Source organism: Glycine max, chromosome 15 (assembly GCF_000004515.6).
Source record: "Glycine max cultivar Williams 82 chromosome 15, Glycine_max_v4.0, whole genome shotgun sequence".
Lineage (NCBI taxonomy): Eukaryota > Viridiplantae > Streptophyta > Magnoliopsida > Fabales > Fabaceae > Glycine > Glycine max.
In genome coordinates, this window is record NC_038251.2 from 3,318,803 (window position 1) to 3,338,797 (window position 19,995).

Here is a 19,995-nt window from a genome sequence, read left to right on the forward strand (position 1 = left end):
TATTTTTATAATGTTGTACAAAATATTCGTGTAACAAAATTAGTATAAGAATAAATTTCAAATAAATAAAATTATGAATTTAAACGTTAAGAAAATACATGCAACATTACTATATACAATCGAAGTTAAAACGAGTTACATTATTATTGTATATGACTATATGTTTCAGTACCGATTTCAATAGTTTAGTTTTCCCTTGTAACATATAAAAAAATCAAAGTTGAAAATAAATGGTGTTACTTAATTACCATAAGCCAGGACAGTAAACTATTTATTTATTTAATTTTAAAACTAAGATTAAAAGCTTCAAATTATTAAAAAGTATATAATTTCAAGTGGAATTTATCTTTCAATTATTTAAATGAAATTTTACTCATTAAAAAATTTCATGATTTTGTTTAAAACTTTTTCCAAACAATAATAAATTCAATTCATTTAATTTTTGTGAAATTTTATTACTTTTAAATTTAGATCATATAAAACTATTTTACATTATATCATCATTAAATTATTTTTTATGTTAAAAAATAGTTATTAACTTTTTATCATCATTAAATACGTTTTCTCTCACTTTGTATCTCTCTCTTTATATATAAAGTTTTCTTGTGAACCTAGGAGATAAGGAGAGAAAAAAAGAAGCTTTTTCCCGAATAAAAAATGACAAAAATAATTGTCTAATAATAGACACATGAAAAATAATAAGAAGGAAATGAAAAAGGGAAATAACATTAATCAATCAAGAGAATAAATGAACATATACGAAATATTTTTTATAGAAAGATTAAAAAAATATAACAAACACTCTTAAAAAAATATTCATTATAATATATTAATACTTTTATTTTAATTTTGCCATATTAGTGTAATCATTCTATATGTAATTTTTAAAATAATTATTATAGAATCAATAATCTTACTATATATATATAATAAGTTATTATTTGATAATGTAAAGATATTTATACTATTAATATATTTTAATTAAAATATTTTGTAAAGACATAAAGTAAAATTTGACTTAATTTATAGTTAGAGTAACCTTGAAATGAATGTAAGTATTTGTCTATTTGATATGTTGATTATGTTCACAATATTTATGCGCTCGTCAATTGGGCTAGTTAGGTATAAGTTGCATAAACATCTAGGACAATTAGAACACTATTAAATGCAATAATTGTTACGTATGTCGTCAGTGATGAATTGTTAATTGTTGTTTTTAGAAGATGAATTGTTGTGCTTGCATTCTTTTTTAAAAATAACAGCAGAAGTACCTACAAAACAACACCTAACTATTTTTTTCTGTAAAAAAAAACTTTTCTTTTTCAAACCAAAAGTATTCTTTAGAAACCTGTTAGGATCTTTATGAACAATAAAGTTTTATTTTCAAATATTTAATACAGCCACTTGAGACCACATTTAAGTTGGAACCCATGCCTATCCATTTTTTTTTTTTAATTTCGGCAACAAAGTTAAAAAGAAATTTCCAAGCTAATCAAAATCAATAATTTATCGATAACTTGGGAAGCAAAACAACCTAGTTTTCATAGGAAAAACAGTTTTAAATTCTACACTTTATTTTAAAATTCAGTATCCACTATTAAAGTAACATTTATATAGTTAAAGAAGATAAGAAAAATAGAATTATAAGTGTAAAGAACTTATTTTTTTATTGGTTTTTAGCCCTATATATATATATATATATATATATATTAGAAGAAAACATCATTATTCTTCCCAAAAATAATATTAATAAGATGATAAACTAATATGTTATATAGGTATGTCACCCGATGCATACCCCTAGCTAATTTATTTTGTGCCAATTTTTTTATAGGTTTGGATTTAAGAAATTACACTTTTGCAAATAAAAAACACTTGATATATTTTTAGGATGATTTGAGTGGTCGCAATTCCGATCTGATGTACGTAATATATTCTTTCAAAAAGTATAATATTTTAAACAATTGAGTATGAATGATGCATTCTTTGGCTCAATGGATTGTGTTTTATATAATATGATATCATATTTATATTAATATTATTTATCTTGAAATATATTATATAATATATATTAATAGTAATTGTATACTAGTAATGCTTTAATTATATATTAATATTAAGACGTGTTTTAATTTTATAAATAAAAGTCAGTACGGAACTTCCGGTGACTTATTTTATTTTATGTGAACGTATAAATTAAACAAGTTTAATGTCAATACAATAACTAACAGTGTAAAACACAGTTTTATAGTATTGTTATTTAATTATAAAATATTTTTAAATTATTTTAAAATAAACAAACTCATCGGACATGATAAATTGTAATTGAATGATTATGTAAAATATTTTATATAATTAATGTATAATTTATTTTTCTCAAAATTAAATCAATTAAAATACCTAGCTCCAGTCAAATAAAATTAATAATCATTAAACTGCACCAATTTACCTAATTTATCCATTTAATTGGTTTATTTGAATTTATACTAACCCTCCTACCGCAAATAATAGAGATTGTTAGGTACACCGATCCCTATTTTCCTGTTAAATTTCTGGAGCCGAAAGCAACGGAAGCATAGCAATGGTGCTCATTAATCACTCTGCAGACTTCAGAAATTCTAAACCAATTAACCAAGCTGTGGAAAAACTTCTGTGGAAGATCAATTACTCAAGATTAAAGTCCAGGAGGGGACAAGTCAGTAGTGTTGGCAATATTGATTAACTGATTAAATGTTTCGATTTTTTTTTTTTTTATAGTTTTGTGGACATAAGGAAAGTGCCAATTTCTCCATCTTTTTGTTCCGTGTGATTTCTTCACCATTATTCGTTGGCCACCACAGATGGTTAATCAATTAATCATTTAATTGCTAAATTATTGTGAGTTGTTTTAATTTGTTGGTACATACAATTTCAATATCCCAAAAAGAAAAAAATCGAAGAGGAAAAAAAAAAAACTGCACTATCAACGTAAAATAGAGGTAAAGAGGAACCGCCAATTTCTCCATATACTTGTACGGTTTATTTGGTTCTTCTGTATTATTTAATCGTGATTATTCACTGGTCAGCATAGATGGATAATTAATTAATTTATAGGAAGGCATAAAAATACAGTGCTTTTTAGATGGAAATACAACTCTCGCAATAAAAACTTTCTAATTATTGATTCCTTACAAAATTGATGTAAACGAAATGACTGGAAATATTAAACATTTGGCATATATTTAATTGAGTTTAATTACTTGTTTGATTTTTATATCTTTAAGATCTAGATCTGTACGTTTTAGTTATTATGTCTTAAAAACACTCATTTTAGACCACATGAATTACTGGTTTAAGTTTATCTATCAAAAAATTATCTGTTAGCGCAAAAGTTAGTTATTGAATTATAAATATTTAGCTAAATAATATATTAAAGTAGTTAGAAAAGGTAAAATTACATAAAGGATAAAAATAATAAAATCTTATCTTATATAGAAAAATTTAAAAGAAAATCTAATAAATATTTAAAGATAAAAAGATAATAAATATAAAATATTAGAAATGAAATTTTTTAAAATACTAATTCAAGTTGTATTTCAAAATCATTAAAAATGGCTAAAAGAACTTGTTTATCACAGTGAAATAAAATTTTCAATCAATAAAATAAACTAAAAATTAACTGATTATTTAATCTCATTTAATTTAGTGATTGTTATAAAAAAAACTGTATGAATAAGGCAGTTTAAAAAGTAATGTGTTGGGACTAAATTGGTTTAAAAAGTATAGTGTAAGATTAAAATATAAAGATTAAACGAGTAATTGTGTTTTTTTTCTTTCTAAATCACATATACATGTTATATAAGATCATTCTATTTGAATTAAAAATGTCAATAGTAAGGTGCAGTTGCATCCTTTTTAATGAGATTTTTTAAAATTATTTATAAGGCTTTTAAACTCGGTAATTTATATAAGAAAACTTAAATATGTTTCACTTAAATTAATTACTCATTAATAATTAACTTATAATTTTTTCCTATCGTTTAATCATCATAACAATTTTTTTCTTAAAAAATAAAAATAAAATCATCGTAACAATTTTCTTAAAATATTTTAATAACACACAATTATTTTATAAATTATTCGCTTTTATTGGATGGTTTATTAGCAGGTTTATTTTCTACTCCGCAAAAGACGTTATTTAAAAGTGATTCTCTATTGTTTAAAATAAGAGTTTAATGATTATGTATTAAGAGCCATTCAATTATAAAATACGTTTCTATTACTTTAAAATAATTATTTTAAAAATCAATTAATTATTATACATAGTAAATTATAATTGAATGATTATATAAAAATTTTTATATAAATTTTTTTATACTATATTTAAGCGGTTTTCTTTCTTTTAAATTCATGTCATTTATCAATATATTTCTTATATAACACACATAAAAAAAATTACACTGTTGCATAATCTTTTTCTCTTAATAAAAGGAATTCTTTAAGTGGCTTTCTTTTTTTCTTTTAAATTCGTGTCACTTATCAATATATTTCTTATATAACAAACACATAAAAAAATATTCTAATTTAAATTCACCCGGATCAAAAAGCTAAAATAAATCATTTTAGGCCTTATAAAGTTATAAAAAAACGGATTGACACAAAAATCAATTTTCATCAAAAGTTCAAAACAAAATATTGAAAAATATTATGCTTTTATCAGGACACCCACATCCACACCCAGACGTGCTTTATCATTTCTCAATTTCGCCACCGCTGTTTTGTTCTTTGACAATGGTATTTCCCCAACAGAACACACTCTACACAATAAAAACTTAATTGATGCATATGTCCTTTCTTGTTCCCTGGTAGCTTCTTAATTTTCGAAATCGCTATTCTATTGGAGTTTCATTTCGTTTATGGATGCAATTTTCCTCCAACTTGACCAAAGTGGAGAGCGTTCAACTAAGGAGGGTCCGAACCTTTTCAATTGGATAAGGGTAACAAGAACAACAATAATTACAATTACTATGTTTTTGTGGTGGGGTGTATGAAAAAATAAGCCTTTTCAATTGGGGTGATCATTCATCTATGGCCACGAATGCTGTTGAAAATGGGTGGTCTTGATCATTCATCTATGGTCTTGATTTCCGGTGAGAATTACTATATTGTATTCTCTTGGGATGAGTATGAAATGGCTAGATTAGAAAGGTGAGAAGACTAAGTTTTTAGTTCATGGTGACAACAACGTAGAGAGTGTCATGGTTACCAATGGCAAATGACAAGCTGATGTGATGAGGATTAGAAATGAGAAAGCACGTGATTCACTGATCATAATTTTAATGAATTGATTCTAGTCATTAGATTAATTTATTTTAACAGATTAGATTTGATGTAAGTTTTAATCTCTACACTTGGTGTAAACATATCCTATCTCTCTCTATATTTAGGAAAAGGGATGGAAGAGTAATAGTCAAGGAAACATGAGACCCAAAAGGGAAGATCATACCACCAGACATTTGGTGGATTTCGTATAATCCTCGTTAGAAGTAGCTGAGTTGGCAAAATGTTAGTGGCTAGGGAGTAGATGTTGTCTTGTCTAGGAATATTTCATTTTGTTATGTAGTGTTGTTTTCGTTTTATTTGATGGTTAATCAATTAATCATTTAATTGCTAAATTATTGTGAGTTGTTTTAATTTGTTGGTACATACAATTTCAATATCCCAAAAAGAAAAAAATCGAAGAGGAAAAAAAAAAAACTGCACTATCAACGTAAAATAGAGGTAAAGAGGAACCGCCAATTTCTCCATATACTTGTACGGTTTATTTGGTTCTTCTGTATTATTTAATCGTGATTATTCACTGGTCAGCATAGATGGATAATTAATTAATTTATAGGAAGGCATAAAAATACAGTGCTTTTTAGATGGAAATACAACTCTCGCAATAAAAACTTTCTAATTATTGATTCCTTACAAAATTGATGTAAACGAAATGACTGGAAATATTAAACATTTGGCATATATTTAATTGAGTTTAATTACTTGTTTGATTTTTATATCTTTAAGATCTAGATCTGTACGTTTTAGTTATTATGTCTTAAAAACACTCATTTTAGACCACATGAATTACTGGTTTAAGTTTATCTATCAAAAAATTATCTGTTAGCGCAAAAGTTAGTTATTGAATTATAAATATTTAGCTAAATAATATATTAAAGTAGTTAGAAAAGGTAAAATTACATAAAGGATAAAAATAATAAAATCTTATCTTATATAGAAAAATTTAAAAGAAAATCTAATAAATATTTAAAGATAAAAAGATAATAAATATAAAATATTAGAAATGAAATTTTTTAAAATACTAATTCAAGTTGTATTTCAAAATCATTAAAAATGGCTAAAAGAACTTGTTTATCACAGTGAAATAAAATTTTCAATCAATAAAATAAACTAAAAATTAACTGATTATTTAATCTCATTTAATTTAGTGATTGTTATAAAAAAAACTGTATGAATAAGGCAGTTTAAAAAGTAATGTGTTGGGACTAAATTGGTTTAAAAAGTATAGTGTAAGATTAAAATATAAAGATTAAACGAGTAATTGTGTTTTTTTTCTTTCTAAATCACATATACATGTTATATAAGATCATTCTATTTGAATTAAAAATGTCAATAGTAAGGTGCAGTTGCATCCTTTTTAATGAGATTTTTTAAAATTATTTATAAGGCTTTTAAACTCGGTAATTTATATAAGAAAACTTAAATATGTTTCACTTAAATTAATTACTCATTAATAATTAACTTATAATTTTTTCCTATCGTTTAATCATCATAACAATTTTTTTCTTAAAAAATAAAAATAAAATCATCGTAACAATTTTCTTAAAATATTTTAATAACACACAATTATTTTATAAATTATTCGCTTTTATTGGATGGTTTATTAGCAGGTTTATTTTCTACTCCGCAAAAGACGTTATTTAAAAGTGATTCTCTATTGTTTAAAATAAGAGTTTAATGATTATGTATTAAGAGCCATTCAATTATAAAATACGTTTCTATTACTTTAAAATAATTATTTTAAAAATCAATTAATTATTATACATAGTAAATTATAATTGAATGATTATATAAAAATTTTTATATAAATTTTTTTATACTATATTTAAGCGGTTTTCTTTCTTTTAAATTCATGTCATTTATCAATATATTTCTTATATAACACACATAAAAAAAATTACACTGTTGCATAATCTTTTTCTCTTAATAAAAGGAATTCTTTAAGTGGCTTTCTTTTTTTCTTTTAAATTCGTGTCACTTATCAATATATTTCTTATATAACAAACACATAAAAAAATATTCTAATTTAAATTCACCCGGATCAAAAAGCTAAAATAAATCATTTTAGGCCTTATAAAGTTATAAAAAAACGGATTGACACAAAAATCAATTTTCATCAAAAGTTCAAAACAAAATATTGAAAAATATTATGCTTTTATCAGGACACCCACATCCACACCCAGACGTGCTTTATCATTTCTCAATTTCGCCACCGCTGTTTTGTTCTTTGACAATGGTATTTCCCCAACAGAACACACTCTACACAATAAAAACTTAATTGATGCATATGTCCTTTCTTGTTCCCTGGTAGCTTCTTAATTTTCGAAATCGCTATTCTATTGGAGTTTCATTTCGTTTATGGATGCAATTTTCCTCCAACTTGACCAAAGTGGAGAGCGTTCAACTAAGGAGGGTCCGAACCTTTTCAATTGGATAAGGGTAACAAGAACAACAATAATTACAATTACTATGTTTTTTGTGGTGGGGTGTATGAAAAAATAAGCCTTTTCAATTGGGGTGATCATTCATCTATGGCCACGAATGCTGTTGAAAATGGGTGGTCTTGATCATTCATCTATGGTCTTGATTTCCGGTGAGAATTACTATATTGTATTCTCTTGGGGATGAGTATGAAATGGCTAGATTAGAAAGGTGAGAAGACTAAGTTTTTAGTTCATGGTGACAACAACGTAGAGAGTGTCATGGTTACCAATGGCAAATGACAAGCTGATGTGATGAGGATTAGAAATGAGAAAGCACGTGATTCACTGATCATAATTTTAATGAATTGATTCTAGTCATTAGATTAATTTATTTTAACAGATTAGATTTGATGTAAGTTTTAATCTCTACACTTGGTGTAAACATATCCTATCTCTCTCTATATTTAGGAAAAGGGATGGAAGAGTAATAGTCAAGGAAACATGAGACCCAAAAGGGAAGATCATACCACCAGACATTTGGTGGATTTCGTATAATCCTCGTTAGAAGTAGCTGAGTTGGCAAAATGTTAGTGGCTAGGGAGTAGATGTTGTCTTGTCTAGGAATATTTCATTTTTGTTATGTAGTGTTGTTTTCGTTTTATTTGACATCATCATTGTTGATGCTTATATATAGAATCATAGCTTGTAATGGAAAACAAAGAAAAATGATACAAATTTCCTTTTCTTTATCTTGGAGGTTACCTAGTCCTCGAAACTAGGTTTTTCTCTTCCCTCTTCTTTTCTGTTCCTAACAAAGAGAAAGAAGATGTTGATCGAAGTTAAAACCTAAAGATTTTTGTGGAACCGAAACCTATAGTCTTTTTGTTATTAAAAACCAATTGTTAAAACTTTTATTTTGTGACCGCTAGGAACAACTGGTATGCAGCAACAAGAAAGCTGGCCCAATAATGAAAGGCCATCTAAGCAATGCGAATGACAAGGGATTGTTTGTGTGCCACGAAGGTTTTGATTGAAACTGCAGGCCCAACTTGATTAGCGCACCTCACTCTATGAAGGATAATCGCATAGATAAAAAGAAAAAAAGAGAAGTGGGAAAGAACTTTATAATAGTCACGACTCACGAGCCTTCAAACAAATTGGATGCACATCTATAAAGATGTCTTTGAGAAGTGAGGAAATCAACGTGCTAGTTTTCCAAGCTAAGATGTGTGCCAGTGTGCCACATCTATTAACCATATTGGTATATGGTTGATGAAGTTCCTAGGACTATGGACTACTAGTTTTTGACGAATGTTATGGGTGTGACTTTCCCTTATAGCTAGTTTTTTTTTTTTGCTTTGTTGTTATTTCTTCTTGAAAAGAAAATCTTGTCATAAATCACATTGATTTAAATTATATGTATGCAATAACGTAGGGTTTTATGTAAGTGTAATATATTTATAGTTTGTTTTGATGTAGTTTGATTTTGAACGTGAGAATTGAAAATTAAACTAAATCAAACCATTCTTTTAAATATTACATTTAAAAATATTATAATAAAAAATGTATATATTTTATAAACAAAATAATATAATCAAAATTATAAAATAGTAAAAAGAAATATTAAATAATAATTTTACTAAATAAATAAATAATAAAAAATAAACAACACGTACAACTCATTAAATATAAGGATAAAATGTCTTTTTGGATACATAGGATAAAATGTCTTTATAATTTCATTTGTTTTCTTATTTTTATTAATCTATGCAATACATGTTTTTATTCTATCTCTATTTTATTTTTATATTATATTTTTTCTCTTTTTTCTTCTTCTCTATTTCTTTCATTCACATAAACATAGGGTTAAGAGATTCATGGCAATGAATCATCAACAGTCACTTACAATAATGATAAGATACAATGTTCTGAAAAAAACAAAAAATAAAAAGTTAATATATGTATTTTCTAAACTCTAAATAAAATTGTTGACATGGGTTGATACATCTAGTCAAGTCTTGTAACTTGTGTTCAATTATTAGATTTTTCCTGTTGATAGGCAATATGAGAAGTTTTTTCCTCCATCTAATAGTTGGGCTTTGGTTAGAATTAAATTAAACGGCTCCATTATGTAATGTGCAATGTTGGGCATTGCCGCATATTCTGGACAACTAGCTCTAAAACGAGTAACTATAAGTTCAATCGGTGTGTTGGATGCACCAAACACAAACAGTTACCCATTCAAGGCAACCTGGTAGAAATCCACAAATCACTATTCTTTTTAAATCCTAACTATTTATTAGTTTTATTCTTTATAATTAAATCACTTTTTCAAACATTAAAACGTAATAAAATTTAGAATTGACAAAATTAAATAAAGACTTTTTTATTTTTATTTTTTGTGTTGTCTAATAATGTCCATCAAACAATATAGATAAAAAATTATCTTATAACTCAACTGTTTATCCTTTACTGCTATTCGTGTATTATATTTCAAGTGTCCCGTGTTTTGTATGAATATTAATTTTTTATTTTTTATATATTTTTTTATGTATTTATCTATTATATTTAATTAACAAAAAATATATATTAATGTATACACACAATAGTTAACGATATTAATATATAATAAAATATTAATTGTTATAAAGATTATGCCAAAATTTTGTATTATATATATATATATATATATATATATATTATTTTCATATAAATGCATCAACTTTGTGTTTTTATAAAATTTGATACTTTATAAAAAAATGTATCTCCATGAATTTTATTTTATATTCAATATATTTTCTATATTTTTTTATTAATAAATTTATACATTAATGTATACAATAGTTAACGATATTAATATATAATAAAATATTAATTTTTATAAAAATTATACCAAAATTTTGTATGATATATATATATATATATATATATATATATATATATATATATATATACATTCGTATAAATGCATCAAGTTTGGGTTTTTATAAAATTTGATACTTTATAAAAAAAATTATCTCCATGAATTTTATTTTATATTCAATATATTTTCTATATTTTTATTAATAAATTTATATATTTTTAATTGCATAAATTTATACATTAATCAAATAAGTTAATTATAAAATCTGATTTAATTGAATAAATAGGAAAAAAAGTTTATTTGAACTAAAAACGTATTAGAAATGAGTGAATGTTATTATTCAAATGCATGTTCTTTAACATTTTAGCATATTTTTATCAATTAAAGTTTAAGTATGATTCAAAAATTTAATATTTTCTTTTTATATTTCATTCTTATAATTTTAATTACATGATGCAAAACATGAATTTACCCTTGGTTGTAAAACTAATATAACTTAATACATATTGTCTATAAAAGATATGTTGTTAACTAAAAAACACCAGTAATTAAAAGAATTGAGATAAACTGATTGGTCATTCTTCATAGTACATTATTAAAAAAAATATTATAATCATTATTAAAAAAATACTAAAAGAGGAATGAAATAATTGATCAAGAATAAAAAATCCAAAAAAAGAATTGTTTGTATTTAATAAAATAATAATATATCTTTAAGAGAATGAATAATAAAATAGAATATATTTACATAATAAAATAAGATTGATTTGAATTAATAATTAAATTAAATAATATCATTTAATACTTTTTAGGAAATAAATATGGAATATCAACCCTTCCTTTGCGTGACGCAAAATATAGTTAAACAGAAATACAAACTAAAAATGGAAAAAAGGAAATGATAATTTGAAGATAATAACTGGTGTGTGGGATCATGAGATCTTACGGTTTTGCATGTGACATATAAATATCCGTTTCTTATTGTTCAGATTGAAAAGGTGTAGGATCTTACTAATAGTAGTGAAATGTATTAAGCTTCTACTATGCAGACATACATGGACCGAATCTTAATTAGTACTATCACATGCTAACTAACACATTTTTTTAAATATATTTATTATTATTAATATTATTATCTGAATTCTATTACAAATTATAAAGTTTTATAGACCTTAATAAATTTTAACAAACATTCTGAGAGTGATTGAAAAAGAATAACACTCTTCTAAAATTAATGAAGACTAAATTGCAGCACCATGGATTATTCATTACGAGGGCATCTTGATGTTTTTGCAATGTTCCGCTCTACATTTCCTATTATCTTCAATGGAAAAGAAAATGATAGTACCAGCATATACCGTAAGATGTGGATTGATGTATACATTAAACTAATTTGCTTCTTTATCATTCATAGCAGACAACGACATGGAAACTTGGAGAAAAACAAAGAGATTAATTACGGCATTCTTCGTAGTCACCCCCTAGCCTCATTAATTTGGCCGGTAGTGTTTGGTGTTCTTTTGGGGCTTCTTTAATTTCAAGTTTTCCACAACTTTTTTTCCACCCAAAATCCAAAAATTCAGGCCAAGTTAACATGAGTAGATTTATGATTTCTCATAGCATATGCATATATGAATATTTCAGGCATATATTAAAGAGGCTCAAGGTAATATATGCGCAATGTATATGTTTAAGTAGATTTATGACTTCTCAAAGCACATCGACTCGGTTGTAGTCTGAACATGAGTTTAGGTAATATAGGCGCAAAGTATCAAATAAACTAATTTCGAAAATCGTAGGAAGTGGGAAAGCGTATCAACCAAATTGTTACGAGGTTAGCTTCATCTATATAACGATATGATACCACAGGTCTGGTCGTCTGGACATCGAGTTGGTTCAAAATTATAAGTGTTGAGTGACGTAAAAATGAATATACACATTTATAAATTGTGAATCATATGTTGGTTTATAAGAGTAAAGTCATCGTGCCTATAAAAAAAATTGTCAATAAAAATTAATCTAGTTGATAAAGATCAAACTCATTTCACAATAATACAGATTTAAATTCCACTACTGATGTGAGGACCTTATCAATTGATGGGTGATTTGTAAATATTTCTATAAACACTTATTGAGCTTTAAGATATGTCCTCATGATCTTGGTGAGTCCCAAAATCTAATTTATTTTTAAATTTTTCTGTAAAAAAATGCCTAAAAAAAGGGTAATATTGTTGTATTACATTATCAAATATTATTATTATTCTTGGATCTTATATAGAAGAATCTAGTTTACAGTTTATCTTTTATAGTTTATAGTTCGAATCCTTCCTTTGAAAAAAAAAGTTTAATTTGATTTGGTTTGGATGATCAAAGAGAACTTGCAACTCAATCCATAAAAGGACATTAAATCCAACACTCTTCAATTGTTCTATCTTAAGTCAACCATCATCCACTCCATCTTAGATATATCTCAAATACATAGAAAATGACATTACTTATAAATAGGAGTGCTCACATGGGTTGGAAAGGTTTAGGTATAGGACAAAATTAAATTCAAATTGATTATATTTAAATAGATTGATTTGGTTTGGATTTAAAAAAAAAATCATTTAATTTGTACCAAACCAATATGACCAAAATCAATTTGATTTGTTATTGTAAATCCTTAGTATCAGAGTTTGATTATTCCCTTTGAAAAAAAAAGTTTGATTTAATTTGGTTTCGATTATTGGATTATGATTAAAAATATAGTTATATTTTCAAGTTTTTATCTCTACTTATTGTCTATCTTGCATAAATATTTAATTCATGATATTAACAGAAGGTAAAAAAAACATTTTTTTGTTCTTAATTAAATATCTAATTATTTATTTTATGTAACATTTAATGAAGCTGTCGTCAACGATTTAATTGCATCTGTGTTGACTCCAATTGAAGCAATGCTATTAAACTCCAGGAAAGATAGGAAAGATGGTTATGTTGGAAATAATTCAAGTCTCACATCAATTAAAACAACTAAAAATAATTCCATACTAAAATATATAAATGAGGGGCAACCCTCACCTCTTTTCTAAAAAGTTGTAACAAGAATCATCCTTGCTATAACTTGGTTGAAGATATTCGTGCGGTGCATGGGCGTATTAGCAATGTTTCTTGGAATCGTGTGTTTAGAGATGCTAATCAAGCTACGGATGGGATGACTAAGTAAACTTTGAGTATTACCAATGGTTACCATGTTTTTGAGAATTGTATTTCTGGTGTTTTGAGGGATAATTCAGTTTTGAGTTTGTCAACCAAAATGTCTTTAATCCTCTGATTTTTTATTTACAAAAAAAAGACCGATAACTTTATTCATGTTCATAGTTCGATCACATATTTATGTTTATGAAAAAATATTTATTAAAAAATTAATTCCTTAAATAAATCTTAATATTTTGAGGAATTAATACTTAAAATTAGGTGTTTGATGTGTATTGAGTGTATCATGACAATAAAGAAAATTGAATATAAGTTTTCATGTTTTTTATTGATAAATTATTAATTTTTATTAGTAAAAGAAATTAAACTTATAATTTTTTTTCTCTTTTAATCATTCAACCTACCATATCTCTTATACCTCTGATAATAGATTTCATTCATTTATCCCAATCTCCACTGCTAGGCCTTGGGTAAGTGTTTGACTTGGCATAGGTAAGTTGACTACCTCGCTGGAGATTGTTGGAGCAAGATAAGTACTTGAGAAAAAAGAAGATCACAGCGCACTGAATCAAAATTATTGGGCTGGAACATTATGCTAGTAGAAATTATTGTTGGATGTGAGACTATTCTTAACACGCCCCTCTCGAGTCACGTCACCACAAAGGAAGGATTGACGGCACCCACCGGACAAAAGCAGAATTTGGCTCTGATACCATATTAAATTTATAGTGCAGTAAAGACATCCGAATGGTCTCCTTAAAAACCGGTTTATAAGAGGATGGTCTATCCAACTATATAAGCATGTTGATGAATTACCCGATGTTAATAACTAGAGTTGTCTTATCATCTTCTGCCCGTTGACTTCAACGATAGAACCATAAACTTCTTCGGGTAATAACTGTTAGGTTCACGAAAGACACATAAATAAAATTTTGAAAGCTTCTGCAGTAAAAAAATAAAAAATTGAAAGATCATTTGTTTTCTTTAACTTGCTTGTCCTTCCGTTGACTCTATGCAAAAAAAAACTACTTAAGCTTATCCATGCATTAAATTGTTAGTGTCAGATAAGGTATGTATCGAGGTATTAAGTGCTGAGTTGATTTAGTTAGCTAGGCAACTATTGACCAAGTCTTGATCGAGTTGTGTGGATATACTTTAGGATAAAAAAGGTGTTAAAAAATGAAAGTTGTGAAGATTGTTGCATGAAGTTACCAATGGTGGTTACCAAAATTTATTAGCAATTTTGTTTCCAATGCCTTAAGGGTTGATTGTGTTTGTACTGTATAGCTTTCCTAGAGAGGTTTCTGTGCCTTAATAATATTTTTTCATTAAAAAAAACACTTGTCTTTTAGGCAGCAAAATTTTAGAAACTAGTCGATAGAAAGTTTATCTATAAATAGTAGTTTATATAATGTTGTAGGGGGTTGGATCTTTTGCTTCAAGAGACAAATCTGTTGGTTAATTTTGAAAATCGAGATAATCCTGGATAAATCTGAAGTCGTGTATAAACACTTTCAGATTGAATCAAATTTCGGGGTTCAACCAAAATTGTTCAATCGGATAAAATCAGAAGATTATAATTCAAGAGTTTTGTTTTGGTCTTGTGAGTTTTTCACATGTTATGCTTTCTGAACCAGGATGATTATTTATAATCAAAGAACAGGTGGTTTTTGGCGGTTGATGGAAGTTATTTATTTTTAAAAAATTGTCGTTAATGGAAGTTTTAGTAACTTCCATGTAACTTCCAACCGTTGATGGAAGTTAGTAACTTCCATGTAACTTCCAACCTTTTGCCTAAACCGAACATCTCGTTATTACATTAAAACAAGCGTGCACTCTTATTTTAACATAATAAAGAGATCAATTACACTAAAATGTCCAACAAAATCAATGAAGCCTTAGCCTATTACACATGAATACGCCGCTCACGTACGCAGAATCTTGGACACATTGAGAAGCCAATGTGTGTAACTACTCGCAGCCATTTAATTCAAGTTATTTTTCTCTTATTTTCTTTCATTTGGCTTTTATTATTTCTTTTTCATTTTCAATCGAACATGCCTATGCTTGTGGTCACCAGACTGCAACAAACGTACATCGAACAAAAAATGCATTGTAAACTTATCAACTTGTCGATCCTATTGAGGACTGGATTCAAGTCACACATCACCATAAACAGATATTCAAATCAATTTTTGAAATTGTCATGCATGTATGTGACTAGAGTTTCTAATTACCTTCAGGTCGAGTTTAAACTTAAGGTTATAACAAAAGGAACCATAATATAAAGCACGTCATATTTTTTTTTTTTTTATATACCAATGAACTTATTAATATACTAAGTGAAATTAAGCACAAGTAGTGCTCACTTTAGCTAAAAGAAAACCCCACCTGACACCTCAATTATTGGTAAAACTTACACGGCATCATTCTTGAATATCCAACGCAGCAACACATACGCTCTTGAATTAAAAAGCCAACTAATTTAATTTTTATTTTTATAAACAAATGCTAATTTGTTAGAATGTTAATTTTGTTAACAGAAAAGATGCGATTTTTATTTTCTTTTCTTCTGCCTTAACTATCCAATAATCCACTTTTTATCTCCCAAAGGCAACTAAATTTCAATAACAATAACGTATGTAACTTGCATATTGGATGTTAATAAAAGAAGAGGGAGAGAGAGAATTTAGAGTGAAGAAAAAAGAAAAAGAAAAAAATGCAACAGAGGGTGTGAAAAAATGGGAGGAAGGAATAAAAACTGAATGTAAAGGAAAAAGGAAGTAATAGATGTTGTGGCTCCCCATTTCATTTGGAAAAAAAGTTGCTCATATACTAAAAAATGGGGTAGAGAAGGTGAGTGTATAATAACAACTCATTTCATTTGTGTGCTAATCACGTACGCGGTACGCCAGACATGATCTGTATAATGATTTTATGTGGGGAAGATTACTGTGTATTCTGTTCCACTCTATCTACCATATTTCTTCTTCCTTAAATGTGGATAACTATATCGGCTAACCTACTACCACTGGCCATTTTCATTTTGTTGTAGAATTCCACAACTGCTGCAATTACAGCGTAAACTAGCTGGCCTTATATATAATATAATAATATATAGGCTGCTTAAAGAAATTAAAATGTTGATATAAAAGGTGTCCTATTATGGAATAAAGACTTACACACCAGAAAAACTATTCCTAACACATGCTCATAGTGTGACTAGTGCTTGCTTTGTTTCTTGTAATAAAGGTTGACACGAAAGCTTCAAAGAGATAAGTTTGTTGGGGGTTGAGCTAGCCAGCCAATTAGTTATACACTAAACTAAACTACTGAGTATTGACATTTTGACTCTTAGGCCTCTCTACTCTTCACACGCCCCACTCATTCTCTCATTGCTCACTCTCACTCCCTTGTTATAAAGTGTCACACGTTTATTTGAATTTCAAACCCATCAAATTCTTTCTAACTCTTACGTCTGTTTTCTCTGCTCTCTCTTTCTCTAATGGAGTTCCTCAGTTTACTTTATGGTGCTATGGCATTGTACTTCTGTTTCCTGATCTGGAAATTGTTTGATCAGAGAAGGGACCAAGAGTGCTACGTATTGGACTACCAACTTTACAAGCCAAGCGATGAAAGAAAGCTTGGAACTGAACGCTGTGGGAAGATCATAGGGAGGAACAAGCACTTGGGTCTGAATGAGTACAAGTTCCTCCTCAAGGCCATTGTCAACTCTGGCATTGGTGAGGAAACTTATGCCCCAAGAAACGTCATCGAGGGTCGTGAGGCAAATCCAACATTGGATGATGGTGTCACAGAAATGGAGGAGTTTTTCCATGGCAGCATTGAAAAGCTTCTTGAAAGGTCAGGAATTTCCCCCTCACAGATTGATGTGCTAGTGGTGAATGTTTCTATGTTCGCTGTTGTTCCTTCCTTGACTTCAAGAATCATTAACCACTACAAGATGAGGGAGGACATAAAGGCCTACAACCTCACTGGGATGGGGTGCAGTGCTAGCCTCATTTCCTTGGACATCATAAGGAACATTTTCAAGTCACAAAAGAACAAGTGTGCTCTTTTGGTGACTTCCGAGTCTCTAAGTCCAAACTGGTACAATGGCAAGGACAGATCAATGATTCTCGCCAACTGTTTGTTCAGGACCGGTGGATGTGTCATTCTCTTGACAAACAAAAGGTCCTTGAAGCAAAGGGCCATGTTCAAGTTGAAGTGCTTGGTGAGGACTCATCATGGTGCTAAAGAAGATTCCTATAGTTGCTGCAATCAGAAGGAAGATGAGCAAGGAAAGCTTGGGTTTTACCTTGCCAAAAACCTCCCCAAGGCAGCTACAAGGGCCTTTGTTGAGAACCTAAGGGTGTTGTCACCCAAGGTTTTGCCAACTAGGGAGCTCCTCAGGTTCATGATAGTGTCCCTCATAAAGAAACTGAGCCAAACTAGTTCCCTAAAGTCCTCAGGTGGTGGATCTAGCAAATCCCCTTTGAACTTCAAGACCGGGGTGGAACATTTTTGCCTCCACACAGGAGGAAAGGCTGTGATAGATGGGATTGGAAAGAGCTTGGATCTGTGTGAGTATGATCTTGAGCCAGCAAGGATGACACTGCACCGTTTTGGTAACACTTCAGCAAGTAGCCTGTGGTATGTGCTGGGGTACATGGAAGCCAAGAAGAGGCTCAAGAAAGGTGACAGAGTGTTGATGATAAGCTTTGGTGCTGGCTTTAAATGCAACAGCTGTTTGTGGGAGGTAATGAAGGATCTTGGGGATCATACAAATGTGTGGAGTTACTGCATTGATGACTACCCACCAGAGTCCTTGGCCAACCCTTTCATGGAGACCTTTGGTTGGATCAACAATGTTGAAGATGCAACCAACTTCAAACTTCCAGATTTGTTTCTCAAGTAAGGTTATATTGTTGTAGAGAAATTCTATATTATCTTCAGAAGTTTTAAGAGTTTTGATACAGTTATTAACAAATTTTCTATGATGTATCAAATTCATTGTTCCAAAAATATAACCGTATCAAAATCCTTAGATTTCTCTGGATACTATAGCAATTCTTTATATTGTATCACATTTTAGGAGAAAAATGAAAAAAAAAATAGAAAAAAGGGGCAACTCCAAATTTTTAGGTCTCCTATAACAGGCATTAATATTTGTCACACCATATGCATCTGGATTAATTTTTCTGTAAACTATACTTATTATTGATGAATCCCTCAAGGGTTCATTACCCAATAAGGTGTGCCGTTTGAATGAAGCCTGGCACTCTGTTAAAAGGGAATTGTGGTTTCCTTTTCCTAGTTTTATTTGTTTTAATAGGACCTGATAATACTTTTTTGTTTTTTGGTAAAAAAATATTGTACTTCTTTTTTAAAATATATAATTTTCATCAATTTGTGTCGTGAACTGGTAGGACGAATGGATAAAGAGTACAGGGTAGGGTGGGGTTGTGCATGGATTCTTCCTTTTTATATTTATTTTAAGATAGGCATAAGTGTAAAAGATGCTAACTACCTGGCCCATTATTTTAAGGTCACGTCATATTTAATGCAACTTATATGGCTTATATATTACATCCTCCATTCCTGTCAATTTCAATTTCCTCTATAGATCGATTGTCCGTTTGTCTACGTTCCTGCTGTGCCATGGATTTGAATTTGTAAGGGAACGAAAGCCCTGTATGACATACCATTTTTTTTTAACCAAGTTGTAAAAGAATTCAGGCTTGATTAGATTTTTTAACCTTCCAAAATTTGAGATTTTTAGTCTAATTATTTATTTATAACTTTTATAGAAATTTTTACAAAATATTTTTTTGTTAAATAGTTATTCTAGTAGTTTTTCCCGTTGTCTGTTATTTTTATAACTATTTTAATTTCTTTACATATCACAAGCTTTTCTTAACTTCAAATAGATAGGTTAGCCTAAGAAAGTTGTGTTGTCAACTATTTTAAACTTTTTAAAGAAAGATTAATGTTAATGAATACAAAATTAAAGTTAATTTCATAATCATACTAAAAATTAATATATATTGAAACAATAAGTACAGAAAAAATAATTGTACGTACGTCCTTCTCATGTGAATTTTTTATAGTAATCTTCATTGTTTAAACATAAGAAGGAAGTATGATTTGCGAAAAAGTTACATTTTAAGAAGTATTAATTACAATTTGAAT

At 28.2% G+C, this 19,995-nt stretch overlaps 1 protein-coding gene across 1 annotated transcript; it reads left to right on the forward strand.

The window, feature by feature from the left end:
• The first annotated feature begins 17,033 nt into the window (after positions 1 to 17,033).
• On the forward strand, positions 17,034 to 19,212 carry LOC100790992 (3-ketoacyl-CoA synthase 12). Its single transcript, XM_003546985.5, has one exon. The coding sequence runs from the start codon at positions 17,309 to 17,311 to the stop codon at positions 18,719 to 18,721; it is 1,413 nt and encodes a 470-aa protein (XP_003547033.2). The 5' UTR covers positions 17,034 to 17,308; the 3' UTR covers positions 18,722 to 19,212.
• Positions 19,213 to 19,995: the final 783 nt, after the last annotated feature.

Bases quoted from the DNA above. Each gene is read 5' to 3' on its own strand.
- LOC100790992 (XM_003546985.5), top strand. From the start codon at position 17,309: ATGGAGTTCCTCAGTTTACTTTATGGTGCTATGGCATTGTACTTCTGT.